The 18,504-nt window shown below is 37.3% G+C and overlaps 1 protein-coding gene across 6 annotated transcripts in view; it reads right to left on the bottom strand.

Annotated features, from left to right (window-relative positions):
- The window catches only part of LOC114935742 (paired box protein Pax-6), a 123,491-nt gene that overhangs the window by 59,465 nt on the left and 45,522 nt on the right, over positions 1-18,504 (bottom strand). For all 6 annotated transcript variants that reach the window (XR_014924528.1, XM_085481758.1, XM_029308671.2 and 3 more), the window contains one exon: positions 13,584-13,707. Coding sequence is in view for 5 of the 6 variants with exons in the window: in XM_085481758.1 (XP_085337884.1) it covers positions 13,584-13,596 (13 nt within the window). In the remaining variant the exon portion in view is untranslated. The remainder of the gene's footprint in view (positions 1-13,583; positions 13,708-18,504) is intronic.

Here is an 18,504-nt window from a genome sequence, read left to right as displayed (position 1 = left end):
TCTTGTTATAATGACCGATAAGCTGAAAGAATATACTAATTTCCATTGCCACAGCTGCGATACACTTATCTAAGACTAATACTATTGTGTATTATTCCAGATGATAAAAAGAATGACAAAATAATATTAATATCATGTTCCACGTGTACGGAATAAAATATTTTATGCATGTATGCCATATGGATGTATATGCATATGTTACTGTCGTATGTAAAGAAAGATACGGTAATGCTTTTTCACAGCCTTACAATCTATACAATTTCTAATTAGTTTCGTTACTCCTACAATTTGTTCTTTTATGTATACTTTACGTTGCGCGTGAATAAAAAGCGCACAATTTTAGAGGGAGCAAGTCGAATGGCAAGTGATCAGCGAACGCTAATCGAGGATCGACGAGCAAAGTGTTTTCGGATGTACGCAGACAGTTTGATACTTTTGGCAGCGCGTAAAGAACCGTGGAAAAAAAATGGGAAGCTCGTTTACAAACGGGCAACAGAGCCTCGCTGACGCGACGGCTCAGACAGCACATTCATCATCCGTCCGACTTATATATCCACCTCTCGTTTCCCTTCTTGTTCTTTCGGGGTGGTCCTCCTCTCGCCATCGTGACGTAATCAATTACGACGAGCAGCAGCGGCTCGCCGGAGGTTGCCGGCTTCCTCTACTTGCTCCGTGTATTCCGATTTCTCATACTAAGAGAAAAAGTATTGTGTTTTGATTCGCTCTTTCAAATTTTTATTGCCTTCTTTTATATTTTTTCTGCATCTTGTAAACTTGTAGTTTCCATTTCTATAGTTCCTTTTTTTATTTCAAAAAATCCTTAAAGAATATATTATAGAACAATTTTATATAAAACATACTTCAATTTTATTTGAGAAAGCGAATCATAATAGAATATTTTTTCTTCTAGTAGAAGAAACGAGAACACATTTTATTTGATTAAAAATCATGAGAATAAACAGTATATGCAAAATTGATTAAGATTTCGATCATGATTCAAGTTCGCAGAAATAAAATATTAATTTTACATAAATATAGAAATACACGTTGCTATATATATAATTTCATTATTAAATCGGACAAGTACAATTAAGTACAGAATACTTGAGATATATAACGCGGCAATTAAATAGTCAAATTTGAGATTCCCATATCCATTCAACGAAACAATAATTGTATATCGATGATCGATCGAATTTTGTTCGACGTGAAAAGCCTAAAAGTTCTCCTCCGTCCTATCTATTGTCACGAGTGATTGTGCACCCTTGTATCGAGTTGTGCAGAAGTTACGAACTTGAAAACAAAACGGCAATCCTTATCGGCGCTCCGTTAAAGTGCTATGACAAACGCTTACATAGTCGAAGAGTTCACCTAGACCTAGAGTTGTCGACGAGGCCCGTCGTCGGACGTGTCTCAATCATCCACCGCAAAGATGCGTTTCCGGCGAATGAATGAACGGAGGAAACACCCTTCGAACACCCATTTGAGGCTCCTCAACTTCGGGTAAATAGGTGCCGAGGGATGCCCACTTGGGCTCGAGTGGCATGGTGTATTTCGCCACGGTAATCGCTCAAGAAGATGAAGAAGAAACGAACTCTCCCGATCATGCCGAAGTGTCATTTCACGCCGATTCGAAAAACTAGCAATCGCAATTTTTGGAATCAGGTGAATTTCATTCTCTACAACTTGTAACAAAATTAAGAGTGTGAGAGCATATCCCGTTGTTATTTTTTTAATCGTTGACCAAGAAATATTTGATAACATGCAATTATGTAATTCAATAAACGATAAAATATTTTCCCATTTGTAATATTATTTATAAATATCTTTAACTGATATTTGATTTTTATTTTCTCCCAAGATGCAGAAAAAAATTTCTAAACACACACTCGCTCTATCGATATACTCAGAAAAACGTATATCAAGAAAATAAGCGAATAAAGAATTATAGGGATGTACGATGAAGTCCTCTGTGGATTTCACGGTGTCAATGATACGCTCTCCAACTAATTTATGGAATCTCGTCGATGCAGGGGTTTCTCCGTGAAGCGCCAACGAGTCAACCCGGAGCTGACTACTCGCGTTTTCGCTATAAAGCTGCTAGCACAATGCGGAAAGTCGTGTGCATCATCGTAGACGACAGCAGTCTATTTTGTCGGTGAAATCGTTCAACGATATAGAAGAATCTCCCCCTCTCGATCGTCGTCGCCGTATTGAGACGCCATGGACGACATGACGAGGGTCCAGTCCGTAGCACAACTGACTGACCGTCCAGGTAGGACGAAAGAAACCACGAGAGAGAGAAAGAGAGAGTATCGAATATGAATGCGACCGGCTCGACGATCGTCATAATGGCCTCATTGTTGCGGACATGTTTTCAAAATGAGGACCCTTATACCTTAGCGGGGTGTGGTCGAGACCGCTTTTCCGTAGCCGCTATCGCGAACTAACACGACACTGTCCTGCGCGAGGAGAAGCGGCGCACAATGAGGACTCGAGTATTTGTTGTGCCGTTGTTTGCAGCCAATCTGCCGCGTGCTTTGACCTGCGCGACTCCTCTTCTACTCCCCTCTTCACTTTTTTCTCGTCTCTGTCTGTCTGTCTCTTCCTCTATTGCCGCTCTACAACCTTTTTTTCCCCGAAAACGTGCTCCCGACAGTTATTAGCGTTATTAATGGCCGTCCATTGACAACTCGATTCATCCTCGATCAACGATTTGTATCGAAAGGGAAAGATCGACTCCGGAGACAGATGTGGGATCTTGTTCCAGGTCAAAGAAACTCGTCGATTTTGTACTGTGACACAGTTAGCTTATCCGTATACACATATGGATACATTCTTAAGGCACTAATGAGATTTCGACTTGGCGATTGATCGTAGATGTCTGTTTGCAAAGTATCAAATGCTCGTCGATACCGGATAAATTGAGCGTGCAATTTCCTTTAAGGTAACAATAATGATTAGCAGAATAGCGATTCGGAGATAAATTACTGTTTGTTTTAAATGAAAAATAATAGAAATAAAAAGCAAAAAAGAATAGAATATAAATAATATAATAATAATAAGCAATGAAAAACAGCAGCAGGCATATTTTCGTAAATTAAAAGCTATTCGCCAAACATAATTGATCGAATTATTTGAAATTAAAAATATTTAATAAATTCAATTTATTTTAATATCAGATAAAAAAATGTAATCTACCTATCTTCTTCGTTAAAAAAATGCATCATTATCTAAATTTATACCGCAAATTACACGACTCGAGTATACAAGCTCGTTAATATTAAAGAGCCATTAGCTAACCGAACTAAACGTAATTAAAACGTCAAACGTCAAACGTATCAGCTATCTTATATCGCACAACACAATCGAGCCCAGATTCCTCAGTCGTTAGAAATTATAAAATATAAAATAAATATATTCTCATTCATCCTAGAATTTGATTAATCCATTCGTCAAAACAAACATGTATATTAACATTTTTATTTCCATTCTGGACGTAGGAATAAATTCGGACGTAGAATTCCCCACGCTAGCCGTATAATTTTTTAATCAGACAGATTGATTTATAAAAAAATGTCGAGTTTAATTACTCGAAGCGAAATGCATCGATATATACGAGCAGTTACTCGCCGGTCCCGCGGCGATCGTCTATTACGCGCGCGAGTCAACGCGCTGCTCTGCGCCGGAAAGGTGAGCGCTTCCCGGCAAGTGGAGAGTTTCTCTTTCCGGGTCGAATTATCCAATTACCTGGAGGCCAACTGTATGCTGGAAGGTCGGGGAAATAGATCGGGGATCGGCGCAACCTAGGCGGCAGTAGCCGCAGCCGCACGAGACGGCCGGCGTGGTCCAAAGCGGACTGGACAAAGAGCCTCGTAAACGCGTTATTCCGCGCCAACGAGTCTGTCAGAGAGCCGCTGCTTCTCTCTAGCAACATGGTATAGAGCTATGAGGTCCGGGACTCGTCCGCGGGCAATTCCGGTACTATCGTAACTACCCTCACGCGCGTGTCCGGCAGGTAGATCATCTCTGAATTATACCCGGCATCTCGATATCAACTACGTTAAACGTGGCACTCTAAGTCTTTTCGCCGTGAAAAAGAGAAGTTGTTCATCGATTTTTCGAGTAATATATGTTCAAGTGGATATCATTCCTTTTTATAAATCAATATTCATTTCTGATTAGAAAAGATTATATTTTATAACTAATTTTCTCTGTTCTAATTTAAGCATTTCTTCCACGAAATTTCTATTTTGAAGAAATAAAATTGATATATTTATATATAAATTTTACACGTATTAACGAAGCGAATTTCTATACCTAAGAAAGTTTAATTCTCCGTTCCGCATTTACTACTACCAGTTCCTGCTTATACAGCTTATCCTCCAGACGTCGGAAAATTTGAAGAAACTCGGAGACACCGGTCGCCATTATTTCCGTTAAATAAGCGAAATCGCGGCAACAATATATCGAGGAACATGTGTTCCGGCCATGTAATCCGCGCGATTTGTGAGCGAGGAAAGAGAGAGAAAAAAGGGAGTAAGCTTAAATCGCGTAGGGAGATCCTCGCTACGTCGTCTACCGGGTAGCCCCCCGGTTTTTTCGACGGTTATTACCGAAAAATGCAGGAAGGGTCCGGCGGAGGAGCCGTATGTAGACGTAGGCTGGGGGTCGCATGTGCCACCAGGAAATAAGGTGCCGTGAGGGCCCCTTTAACAGAGGCGTACTGCCAGTACAATCGTACAAAGTGCACAATGAGACATCGACTGGTTGGTTGGCATTGTGGTCGCGCACCGCTCGTTCCCATGGGAGTGCGATGCCCATGGGGATTGTGACATAATTAGATCTACGTATCGGAATGATCAGCTGTGGGAATAATGCGGCAGCGTTGTTGATCTACATCTAACGCGGGGATCTACAGATGCAAATGAAACACCGAATACTCGATTACTCCACACGCGCGTTGATGTCTAGTAAACAACTTTTTATAAATATATACTCTATATTTATAGAAATAAACGGATGTGAACACATATTTTTTTTATATAGAAATATTGAATGCTGAGGAAAAATAGTAGCATTAAACGTGTTATATGGTTAAATGAAATTATGTGATATGATGATGAAAAATATTCATAGAAATAAACGGATGTGAAAAAATATTGTTTTATATAGAAATATTAAATGCATGAGAAAAAATAGAATTAAACTTGTTATATTGTTAAATGAAATTATATGATGACGATGAAATTTATTTGTAACATTTGTATAGGGGGTTCTGTCACTATACTATAGAAAAACTTTTACATTGATATATGCAGAAACGGTATATAAATTTATGTTGTAGACCCTGCGTGAGAAAATATTCTCTCGAGATAGTGTAACAATTCTTCCATATTTTCCATGACAATTTGTACATAATATGCGAAAAATATCGGAAAGGAATGAAGAAGAGTGCGTTCGGGGGAATCGCAGGTGCGGCTTATTTGGTCTTGTTATGAAAATGAGAATGTGGGTCGGACTATGTTCGGAGATTGGTCCGGTAGTCGAGGCAGGTGTGCGGGTGGAATCGTTATTATTGTGCTCGAGGTAGGACGAGGTTCTTCAGAATCTGAAGTGGCATACCTCTCGAGTCCTTTTTTCGGAGAAAAAAAGAGAGAGAAAGATTTTTCGGTGCGGCACGAAAAAGTACGTTTGAGAATGTCGAGAGACGGATGACGGGGAACGCGAAAAACGACGAAGAAAAGGATGAAGAGAGGAAGATGGAGGGCAAAATAAACTCGCTGATGTGCTAACAGCGTATGCAGAAACGAACCTTTGGAGAAATCAAATGAAAATGCTGCTACCGCGCCAAACGACGTCATTATCGCTCGGCGGATAAACGCGCCGTGTTTCGCTAACGATTTTTCCTCATTTTATGCATTTGTCCGCCATTTGTTTTCCTCGACGCGGTGCGCCGCGTCGAGGAAGGAAATTACGTTTCCTGACTCTCCCCGAGGCAAACTGACATAAAGTTTTGCCGCGGAGAAATAAACAATTCTGGAAGTGCGTGTCGAGTTAAGAATATTTTAATTCTACCTCTTCTGTGATGTACGAAAAAAGCTTTTCTTGTTTAAATATTTTATGTATGTGTCAGAGAAAATTATATATAGATATATGTATATATTGCACGATTATTGAACGATATATTGAACGAAATAACATATATACGTTAAATTATTATTTTAAGATCGTTTGCCTTAATCGTGCACCGGCGAACCAATGTAAATCGGGTATCCGTTTTTCCAAGAGGCTTACAAAGTTCCATTGAAAGATCACGACGTCGTACGCAGGACACGTACAATAGCGAACCGATGTAATCTCCGGAAACATTTAGGGGAAAATTAGGTCGACAGTTGCTCGTGTACCCATAGTACGCCCGGACTATCGCTTTCTCTCTTTCCCTGTTGTGATTTGTCAAAATATTTATTTAGCGTGATAGTTCTTTATTCGCGATGCACGATACCCAAACTGTGTCGATAAAAAAAGTACGGTCCTTTGCTACTATATTTTCATTACAAATATAATATACGTATAAAATTTCATTATTATTTAAATCATAATTATAATTCGTTTTTAGAACTCGCGAACGTTTATTATCACGTCCACTTTGCAGCATCGAAATTTCCTTTTAACACGACGATTAAATAACAAATGGCTGAATATTGCCTTTGAAATTTAATCCACTTTGTGAGTTTGTCCCCAACCTTCTAGATTATTAAATTTATTTAATTAAAAAATAATTTCCAAATTTTAAATTAAATTACTAAAAATTATTTAATAAAATTTTTGTACAGGCTATCGTCCGTCGTATTTTTGCGCGACGTGAATTATGGTGACATATATTAGTGAATTAGCTACGCTGTAACATTCGAGAAGACGATCCGAGGACGTGAAGGAATTTCCGACGCTGGCTTAACCGCGTTTACCCTCTCAAGCGCTTTCGAAGCTCGTCTCGTCGATTAACGTCATGCCCGCGTAAGCTCGTCGACGGACAAAAGCGACGTCCGCCGCCGATGTCGGCAACGATGTCGTCGTCGTCGTCGTCGCCGTCGTCTCTCGCGGTGGCTTTTCACACCGTCTCCATTTTCTCGCCGTCACCCTCTCAGCGTCAGCGCGAGAGAGGGCGAGGTTTATATGACAGTTTTTTGTTTCCCGTCGCGGAAGGGCTGTATAGTTAGGATGGAATAATGCATACGGGAGCGCGGGCGCGAAAGAACGATGAGTAATGCAAATGGATCTCTAACGGCTTAAGATATTTTTGAGATATCCTGCATCGGAGGTATCAGAGAGTATTTTTCTTTGATATCGCGGATTTTATTTATCTACTTTGCTTCTCCTCATTTCTGTCGCAGATCCGAAACCCAAAATTACTTTAAAAGATTAATTCAATGAGAAATTAATTTTTCCTCGAAGATAAAGATATTTTTCAAAGTCTGTGTAGGGATTCGCATCTACGTGATTTTAATTATTATCAAAAATTGTTGTTTGAGAAATTTCGTTGCATATTTAATCGCGAAGATGCATAAATTTTCCATAAAACTCTAAATGCAATTCCCTTATTTTAAGTTACTTGTCCGTGATTTGAGTCTTGAAGAAAGATCGTTGCAAATGTTTTGTAACAGTAAAATGTGAACAAAATAAGGACTTGTGAAAACTTGGCGACAGAATCTAAAGTGCGGTCAAGTCGCACCGTTTAGAAAGAATATCCAATAACGTTTCGTTGTCCTCCCTCGGTCTCCTCTACTTCTCCGCAGTGTTAAATCAGTGGAACGATCGGGACATTATTCGCGACGGCCGCGGAGAATCCATGAAATTCCCATAGCAATAGTTTCACGTCGTGACAATGGCTAAGGTCGTCGGGCCGCTCGTTCTTTTCTTTCGTTGCGTTAATGAGCTCCCGGCTTTAATGTCGCCTCTCGGTGGCACTTTCTTCTATTGGAGAATAGATAAATATAAGCGCGAGATTAAGAGCGAGAACCTCCCCACATTTGTGAACACGCGAAGAGAAACGAGATTTCAAGTCTGTTTTATACGATTTTAAAATTTCAGAATATTCGACAGAGAGCGTGATATTCAAGGGGAATCCGAGAGGAGATCAACTATAATGTGTATCAAACAATACTACTGTCCGAGAATTTTTAACCGGGGTGCTTCAATTCCGCGAATACGCGAATGCAATGTAACTTTCAAGATCATCTTAGCTGCCGGAAGTAACTGTCGGGCACCTTTTCGAAGAGCAGTTTCTCCGTGAAAACTAAGATAGTAGTCGGACAGGAACTGTATGCGTCTTGCATCAGGCGTATTCGACTGTGAAATTCCCTCTTCAAACAGAAGCGAGCGGCCAGCGCATTTCGAGCTTCGGTCCATCGTCCGAAGAATTTGTAGTCGCAAAACGCGGTGGCGCAAGCGAAGGACCCCGGAAAATCCACCATGTATCCAGTCCACGTACGAAATGCTTCGATAGATAGCTGTAAAAGCCGCCGCCGCCGGCGACGGCGGAAGAGAAAAGGGCGTCTCCGCCTGAAATAACGCGTATCTTCAGCGTTTTCCAGCGGCACAAGTGGAAACGACGACAACGACGACGACGACGACGACGACGATGATGATGCCGATGGAGAGGGGAGTACTCGATACTCCAGGAAATACAGGGAGAAAGGAGACCGCAAAGGCATGAAAACGTTTGCGAGTAACTGCGAGATAGCTTCCGCAAAGGATGTGCAGAGGATGCGCAAAATTATTGCGAGAACGTTTCGATACTTTGTGATTTTTTTTTCTTATGAAAAAATAATAGGATAAAACAAGTCTCTTTTTTTCTTTTCAATTCACCAAGGATCACGACGTTTTCGACGATTCGAACACTTTCAACTTTTTGCTATAATCTTGGATTCTCTTTATTGAAACGCACAGCTCCGAGAAAGCTCCAGCGTTAATTATTAATTTGATACAAAAGCAAAGTATTGTTATTCTTCTTCAGAACTAGGGAATAAAAAGCATCGTTTGTCGCGTGATCGCGAACTACTTGAATTAATTGAATAAAAAGCGTGCAAGCTGTCGTAGACGAAGCTTGAAAGCAGCGGGATCAAAAGCGAAGGAGTTTTCTGTTTTGGACGAACACGGGGACCGTCTTGAAGAGGGTAGCTTTCTCTTTCTCTCTTCTCTTGTTCTCTTCGTCTTCTTAACGTTTTCATATTTTTGCTCTTCCTTTTTCGCCGCAGCAACATACGAAAGACGAGTACGTATATCGAGACTCTCCGAGGGAGAAAGACCGGAGGGTGAAGAACCGGGGGTTGCCATCTACTCGGAATTCAGAAACGATCAATGCTTCAGGAGAACCCGCCGCCACCTCCCCCATCTCCTTCTCCACCACCTTCTCTTCCTTCACTTCCTAGCCCTCCTTTTTTGTCTTTTTCTATCTTGACTCGCTTCTTGCACTTATCGATAAAGAATGAAAAGGAAGAGAAGAGCTGGGCGCTATCCTTCCTTATTCTTATTTCGCTACTACCCTTATGCGTAAGAGCAACCCCCGCACGATGAGGGGAGGTTGATTCGTCGTCGGCAAAATGTCGTGCTGACAGCCGACTCCACGTGGTAAAGCGGAGGTCGAACGATTTGCCAAACTTCCGGATTTCTTGGAAGGCGCGCCCGTCCCTATCACCTGCCGCGCCAAAACTTGCCGAATGGTTTTTCCGATGGAAATTCCTACGATACTCTGATACGTAAGGAGATGAATTCTATCGGCTATTGTCATACAAATTTGTATTTAAAAAATGACAAAATGTTGAACAAAAAAATATGTGTAAAAATACAAGCTGTTATTAAAAAAAAATATTAATGAATGCAGCGCTAAATCGTAATGAAATCTTTATAATTTTTTAATTACTGTTGGTTGTTTCAAGATAATTCAAATAAATATTATACATAATCCAATTTTTTTTGAGATAATTATTTGATCATCGATCAAATACATTACATGTTTGTGACAGAGAGAGTATTACCCGCGATAAACGAGAAGAAAATATAAAACAACTGCGAGTGTTATTTCGGAAATGTGGTCGCTAAGTTACTCACGCGATTACTCGCGACAACTACGAGGTACGCTTCCTCGTTTTACGCGACGGAGCAGGACAAATGTGCGGAAACGCGACGATTTGCCAAACTTTGGAAACTCTCGTCAGGAATTACGGTTAAGAGACCATCGTTAGTTCGAAAGCTGTGGAACGTTTGAAGCGTTAACCCTCCCAACGGTCGTGAAAACTTTGTTAAATACTATCTCGTAGATATTTCACATCGGAAATGTCGATCGGCTTTGCAATTCTGCAAAAGTTAGCCGCAAATATGCGGCTGAAAAATTTATGAAGAATGTACGATTTATCCGACAAAGTTGTCTCTACAAACGTAGTAAAGCGGTAGAAATATTCCACGAGTTATTTTAATGCAATAAATATATAGAATAATCATCCCTAAGAGCAAAAACCAGAATGTTTTTACTTTGTTTATAAATTATATAAGACGAAGATTTGTTTCTATTTTCCACAGAAACTCTTAATATTGTAAGTAGATTTAAATTACATGCAATACAAATTAATAAAATATGTATCATTTGTATAAAAAAATAAATTTTAATTTTGTAAATCAAGTCACATTGATTTATTTGTAGAACATACATATCCAAAAATTATTTTCATTACATGCACTAATATAATTTTCCCAACAAAGTAAAAGTAATATTCCGCTTAATGTTAACGTTAATGCTCAAAGAATAATCAAATTAACGTAATAAAAATGTTCTGCCCACCCAACTCTAATCACCAACACCTCACAGCTTTAAATTTGCTTGCTTTGATGACTTTAAGAGCTAAATGAACTAATTAACATCCACTTTACACACTGCCATAATAACACAAGAAAGTGTACTATAAAAAACTCCGAATTTTACAGGAAAAACAATTTTACATATTTATACGCTAATCACAGTAATTATACACGAAATAAAAAGAAACAAGACAAATGAAAAATTACTAGCTCATCTCTCTCAACTCTCAAAATAAATAGAAAAGGAAAGCACCTAATTTGTTACTTGAGTTACTTCGACTTGGCGTAAAACAGGCATGAAGAACAGACGAGACAGTTTCTATGAGCAATAATTCGTGGCCCACGCAGGAGAATAAGGAAGAACGGATTTGTCATCGGCTGTGCGAGGCGAGGTCGGAAATACGATTTGTACGTGCGATCGATCAAAACAAGCCTTCGTCTCTTGGCACTGCCACGACGGCGGTCGCTCTATTCGGGATGATTCGATGAGCTAACGCCAACTTAACGCTACACACCCCACTGAGCTGCACTCGGTCAGATAACTCGTGGATTTTCGAGCACCCTGCAGATTCCGCCGATCGCTTCCTCACTTGTGGATTCCGCGTCGCGACGTTTAATCCACGCTACTGCTCGCGTTTCAAAATCTTCGCGAGAATTCTTTATTTGCGCCGCGAAGAACATTCGAATTGTATTTGCAGGTGTCATTAACTTGAAAATGTTTTTATATTTTTCTATAGGTATCTTAAAGAATTATTAAAATTTTAAGCAATAACAAATTAAAATAATCTAAAATAAATATGGCTTATTTTTCTCGCCGTTTACCGAGAAGGATTAAAAGAATAATGTTAAAGAAGTAAAAAAATAATTATGATTTGAGAATTCAAATTTAATTTAAATTTAAGTAGTTCTTTAAGAGAGAATCGTCAATATATTCTAATATATTCAATATATTCGAAGATTTATATATTATGACATCTACATTCGTAAAGATACAATTATAACAAAATGTAGAAATTAAAAAGATAAAACATGCGAATTATCTGATAACGATACTGCGTTTGAAGGCTTTTCTTGAGCTTGGCGTTTTAGTTAAATTATACGATGACTACCGAGAGGATGTCAAAGGACAGAAATTATGATCGGCGCGGTGGAGGTATGGAAGATCCCGCGGAAGGAACGAACGGAGGATTCGGAGGACGTAGCGAGGAGCGCTGGAAGGCGTAAGAGAATGGAAATCAATACGTGAAGTGAGCAGCCAGTTTCAGGCAGAAGTTGCCGGCTTTAGAAAGCCTTGAGACGTCGTCTGCCCATCCTCTTCGGACCCTTGTGTTAAGAGAGCTCGAGCAGGCGAGAGCGAAGGAAGCGCTAGTGACAGAAAGTTAGAGGAAGAGAGAGAGTGAGAGAGAAAGAGAGAGAGAGAGAGAGAGAAGGAGGGAGAGTTCCATTCAGGACTAATGGGGTTAAACGCCTTAGCCATCAACCGAACGCCTCCCTCTTGATTCTCGGACGTTTCGATTCGTCCGGGGCTAGAATTCGAATTATCCGTAATATCTCCGAACATAGTTTACGTTCGTCGAGACTGCGTCCCGCGAATTAATAGGAAAAATGCGTAAAACCGCGCTACAAGTGAAATTATTTCAAGAACCATCACCGTTAATCATCATCATCATATTACGCTTTAACATTCTTTGAATAGTGATTTCAAGAATTTCTCATTTAAATTAGGAAATTCTTCATCGATTTAATAATTTATAAAAAATATTTTCTATGCATTTATAAACAGATCGCAGACATTACCAAAGAAGCGAAAAAATTATCAACTTGAATTAAATATATAGAAAAGTAAGCGTTTCACATATACGAAACATCAGTAAAGTTAATACAAAGCCCCCCTAATCGCAATAAGAGAATTCGTCGCACGTGTAGCAGTTATGTGCCATTGACATTTCGTAGTCATCGGCCAGAAATCGTTAAGTTTTATGCTTCAGGCGGAGTTCCGCTCCCCATAAAGATTTTACCATAATCGTTCTTCTGATAGGCTGTCGTAATGGAATAACGGATTGAAAAATAACGTACGGTCAAAGTTCATAAAAAGGGATACTCGGGAATCTTTCGATATACTCTTTGCTTATCACTATATACAAACCTGTATAAATTTTCTTATCGCACAGCTTTTTAAAGATATCAACTTTTACTCGGACTTTTAACTTGCTCTAAAAAGCTTATATATCTGATTCGACAAGATTCAATCATCGTTTCAATTTATATTATATGAGCGACAGTTTTTCATTAATCTATGTATTTTTAAATCTTAAGAGAATTAAGAGTTAAAAGCTACAAGCTAAAGATTTGATAGTTGGAATTATTTATGCGAATATATAAATATACATATACGAAGTCACACGCAAAAATAATTTTTTCAAATAAAAACTTTTGCATAAAAAGATTAATCAACTGGTTCGAAATTAAAATAATATATCGTTAATTTCAAATATTCCGTACAATTAATCTAATATTGTATAATATTAATTAGAATTAATTATAATAATTTTCATAGTTATGGTTTTTCCGCATATTATGCTTTTTTTATAAAACTTTTATTATTATCTCTGTTCATACACTTGTAAAATTATTTCTGGCGCGCAGACCGATCGATATAGAAATGAATTTTTGAAATAAACTTTTTAATTCATTAATTAAAAATTATAATTTATATTTGAGGCACTTACCTTTGTGTGCCATGTCGTCAGCAGTGACGGAGGCTATGAGGCCGGTGGCGCCCGGCCATGGAGCGACCGCAGCGCCCAGCTGCTGCGAAGGCAGAATCTTCGGGCCTTTGAACACTTCCGTTCACTGAAATCATAATTTAAAAAATGCATTTTTAAAAAATATCAAAAAATTAGAAAAAATTTCGATATTCTACACAACAATAATAACGCTTTCCCGCGTTCGAAAAATTAAATTATTATTAACCATTGAATATACGCGATTAACGGTAAAAAGGAACAGAAGATCCAGCTTCGTGAAACGGAATTTCAAGAAATTAATAAGACGATTAATAAAAAAAATTGCGCGGTTCGTTCTGGAGATACTTGGTAGTTTCGACGACTCGCCCAAACTGTCTCGTCGCGTACGAACGTCGCACCTTAGTTGGACGTCGTATACTCAAAAACTGTGCCTATCCACCTGTGTAAATCTGCGTCATTTGCATATCGCGGGTGGCGCATGTGTGTCGTCGCGATCGCCTTGAGTGGGCAAATAAGCGCGACTGATCTCTTTTCGCGCCGTGTTATCTCTAAACGCGTGGTCCCTATCCTACCGCAACGTGTATCTATAGCCAGTATATACTTTAACCTTGCGTCATACAAAGCGCATAAAGAAAGACAATAAGATCAGATGTGCTTTTAATGGCAAGAACATTTGTTGCTTGTTGATCATCGTACATGTAAAATGTTATTTAAAACTTTATCTTCCACGAGAACAATAAGTACGAATATATAAGAGATACATATTTGAAAAAAATTAAAATTATTGAAAACAATTGAAATAATTATTTCAATCAATAAGCTAAAAGGTTCAATTAGTAAGTTGAAAAATTTAAAATTTATTTTTAACAGCAAAATAAAAAAAAAATTAATTGCGTTAATAATTTGTATCAGCACTAGTCTATATGTATGTATGCGAATTAATTTTTATATTATAATGCAATTTCAAATACATAGCGTAAGCTGAAAATTGTATGTAATCGTTTTAAGCGTCGCAACATTGACGACATGAAGTGTCTTAATTATCGAAGTTCGTGTTCGTTGAAGATGTGAACTACTTGGAAACGTAACACCCTCCGTGTACCTTTCTCTACCACAGACAAAAAAGGGTGAAACGAAAGCTCGCAGTGCTACAGGGAATGAAAATGGAGTTGAGTGTGATAATTAGTGTCGGAAAGAGTTAGTCAGCTGAAAGCGTACAAGTTGTATCATTTCATAAGCTTCAAATACGTAGCAAAGCAATATGTAAAAAAGCTTAAATTTAAAAAGTAAAATTCAAGTTCTGTCGCTAAAAACATTTCAAAAAATGTATTGTAAGAATTAAGAATAATATTCGAAATTTTCATGTACTTAAAATCAAGATCTTTTTTAAATGTATGTATTGAGAATTATCAATATCTTATATATTATAAATAAGAGTAGAAATCATAGCACACTAGAATAATGTGAAATAAAAAGAGATATATTTAATGATAAAATAAGATTTCATGATGACTCATTCAGATATATATTGGAACTAACACAATTTCATTTGTGCAAGATCTTAGCAATATTTATTCATAAATATGTAATGTTATTAATATGTAAATTTTGTAATATGTTTCTCTTTCTCATGATTGCGAGCAACAGAAAAGCATTTCAAAGAATAAAGACATTTCTTTACGAGAATGTTTACGTAAGGCTCATTGATTCGAATCAAAGTTACGTAATAATTTATAATATAATTCACTTCCGCAAGTTATCGTAATGAGATTCAACACAAAAGCAGTGCGTCTGCAAGACACTCCCTTTTTTCCCTTTCATTATCCAGGATGCTCTTTACGTTGCAGCACAGAGAAATGCTTTCTCACACGAAGAAGAGGTCGAAGAGATGAGATACAACTGGAAAAGGGAAAAAAGCCCAACGAGAGAAGCGCGAAAGACACGTACATGTTTATGTATATGCACATAGAGATAGATAGAGAGCAAGAGAGAGAGAGAGAGAAGGAGAGGGAGAGAATAGAGCGCATCGCCTTCGCATATTGTGCAAGAGGATTACCTCGGATTATGCCCGACTGAGCGCAAACAGGATCACGTCGCTTCTGTTTGCAAGACGCCAAGCTGTCGATTTAGTGAACTCAAACTCGACTCTGCCTCGCGCGAAATCGCCATCAGAACAGCGACTTTTCAAGAAGTTTCCACGTTTTTCTTTATTTTATTAGTCACATACCATTTAAGTAACGATAAAATTAATAAAGTCGCCAGTGATGAGTAAAACTATACAAATTTATCGAAATTTCGACCTAACTGGCCAGTACAATTTAATTAGAAACACTACGTTTCGACCCTTAGGTACGGGTCCTTTTCAAGTGTAACTGCATAATAAAAATATACAATGATTAAGATATGACACAATAATTTACAAAGTTGTTAACAAAACAAAATTTTTTTAACGCAATACTCAGAAGGGGGTGGTTAGAAAGGAAATTTAGATATCTGCCAGAAAAAGTAGGTTTTCTGTACCAATTGGTCAACAATGTCCCCTAAAAAACTTAAGCAAAAATGTGAGTATTGCGTTAAAAAAATGTGGCCTCGACATTGTTTATACTATCCCGAAAAAATTAAATAGATTAATCAAGAGAGGTAAAGATAAGATCAACCATATGAAAAAAACTGACGTTGTGTATCTGATAGAATGTAACGATTGCAATGCAACATATACAGGGCAAACAAAAAGACAATTAGCTACACGCGTAAACGAACATTGTAGAAATATTAAACAACATTATAGCAATTTTAACGTAATTAGCAAACATCGAAAAAAATATGACCATAAGTGAATGGAACCTAGGATTTTGCATGGCGAAAAACATAGAAGGAAGAGAGAATTAGCGAAGATGTTTTTTATTAAAAAATATAAAAATAACATTAATTTGCAAAAGGAAATCTAAATCCGATTTATAAGTTGATCCACAGTATATGATTGTCTATTTATTTATTTATTTATTTTGTTGTATTGTCGAACTTTGATATTATTGTGTTTTTAACGTTTGACTTAAATTGATTTACTTGTCTCCGGTTTAACATTAGTAATTTTACTGCTGTCGAATCAACATCTTGAAAGGTACATTACATTATTTTTATATTATTTTAAATTTCTTCGTTAACAACTTTGTAAATTATTGTGTCATATCTTAATCATTGTATATTTTTATTGTGCAGTTACACTTGAAAAGACCCGTACCTAAGGGTTGAAACGTAGTATTTCTAATTAAATTGTACTGGCCAGTTAGGTCGAAATTTCAATAAACATACCATTTAAGTTTGACAAGATCAAAAATGTCGCGAGTTAAGGGAAAATTGATTACAAACTTCTTGAATTTATTTTAGAGAGAATTAAATGTAAAGACACGTATCATTTAATTTCTCAAATAAAATACAAGAATAATTGTTTCTTTTTTGTCATTAAATATTTTGATATATACTTTTGATAATTAAGCCGCGAATAAATTTTCTTTTAATTAATTTAAAAAATCCTGCAACAGAATTATTCTATAACACAATAATTTAATTAATTTTTAAGTAAATTAAAATAAAAGAAGATGCAAAGTGAACACTTCGATTACCGTTCAGCGAAATACAAATGCTAGAAAGATGTATCATTTTTAAACTAAAAAAAACGGGAAAAAATCTTGCAAGAAAACTCGAAACTTTGAAGCACGATCACAGATCGCTCGTGGATCTCCGGAGGGATATGTGCCTTCACGGAGGAGTGCTACTTGGTAGTTATCGCGCGACACAAGTTCGAACACTTCTTGAACATACCGCAAACACAATACAGCGAGACGCGACGCGACGGGACGGGAAAGGCAGCATTATACACGCGAATGGTAATAGGCTCCATATCCACGAGAGCTGCCGGCGCATTATGCTTTACATTTCCGGGGAAACACTGTTAATGGCACACACCGCCGTCGCTACCGCGACTACCGTCGAAATCCACCCCTGTAATACACGCCCAACAGCCCCCGCAGGCATTAACCGCTCGCGCTACCGTATAAAGTGACTTCCGCCCGCGATTACATTCGTCTCATGAGCACGTACACAAGCGTTTGTGCATTAATTATTAATTACGCCGGTGAAGAATGAGAGGCCGCATATTATCCGGAGATAATGACTGTTTCGCGTAATCGAGGACGATCGAGAGATAAATCGTTTTAATGTAACGTACGCAGCTTTGTGTGGAATTAATTTATTTCATTTGAAGTATCTGTTATTTTTATGTTGCTTCTTTTTTTTTATATTTAGACACACATTTAACATTTTCTTATCGCAAATCTTATGTAAATGTTTTTTATGTATTATCTCTTAGGTATATCTGATATACATATGTACAATGGGTCGTTATGTAATCACGAATTTACGTCATGTTATTTTGATAAACGCACATCCCTTTTTTATATTCCAAAAATAGCACGGGAATGGAAATTTTGACACATGCATGAATTTATATAATCACGATAACTTAATAATCTTATAGAATATTAATCAATCTTTTATAATTGTATTTTTGCCAAATTATTCCTGTATATTAAAAAAAAATCTTGAAAGATATTTTCAATATCTTTGAATACATATTAGAAGATATTTTCCAATATTTTTTTAATCTACAAAAGTCATTTGACAAAAAACAATTATAAAAGATTGAACAATATTTCTATAAAATAAATTTGTCGTGATTATTTTATATAAATTCATGCATATGTCTTCTGAAACTTTCATTATATATTATGCTATTTTCTAAATATAAAAAAGGGATATGAATTTATGAAAATAATAATTATGTAAATTCGTAGTTATATGTATAACAATTTAGTTGTATACATAATACATATATCAGATTTAC

This window comes from Nylanderia fulva, unplaced genomic scaffold (assembly GCF_048542155.1).
Source record: "Nylanderia fulva isolate GAGA-0341 unplaced genomic scaffold, ASM4854215v1 Scaffold19, whole genome shotgun sequence".
NCBI classification, from domain to species: Eukaryota; Metazoa; Arthropoda; class Insecta; order Hymenoptera; family Formicidae; genus Nylanderia; species Nylanderia fulva.
This window is presented reverse-complemented; position numbering and strand designations above follow the sequence as displayed.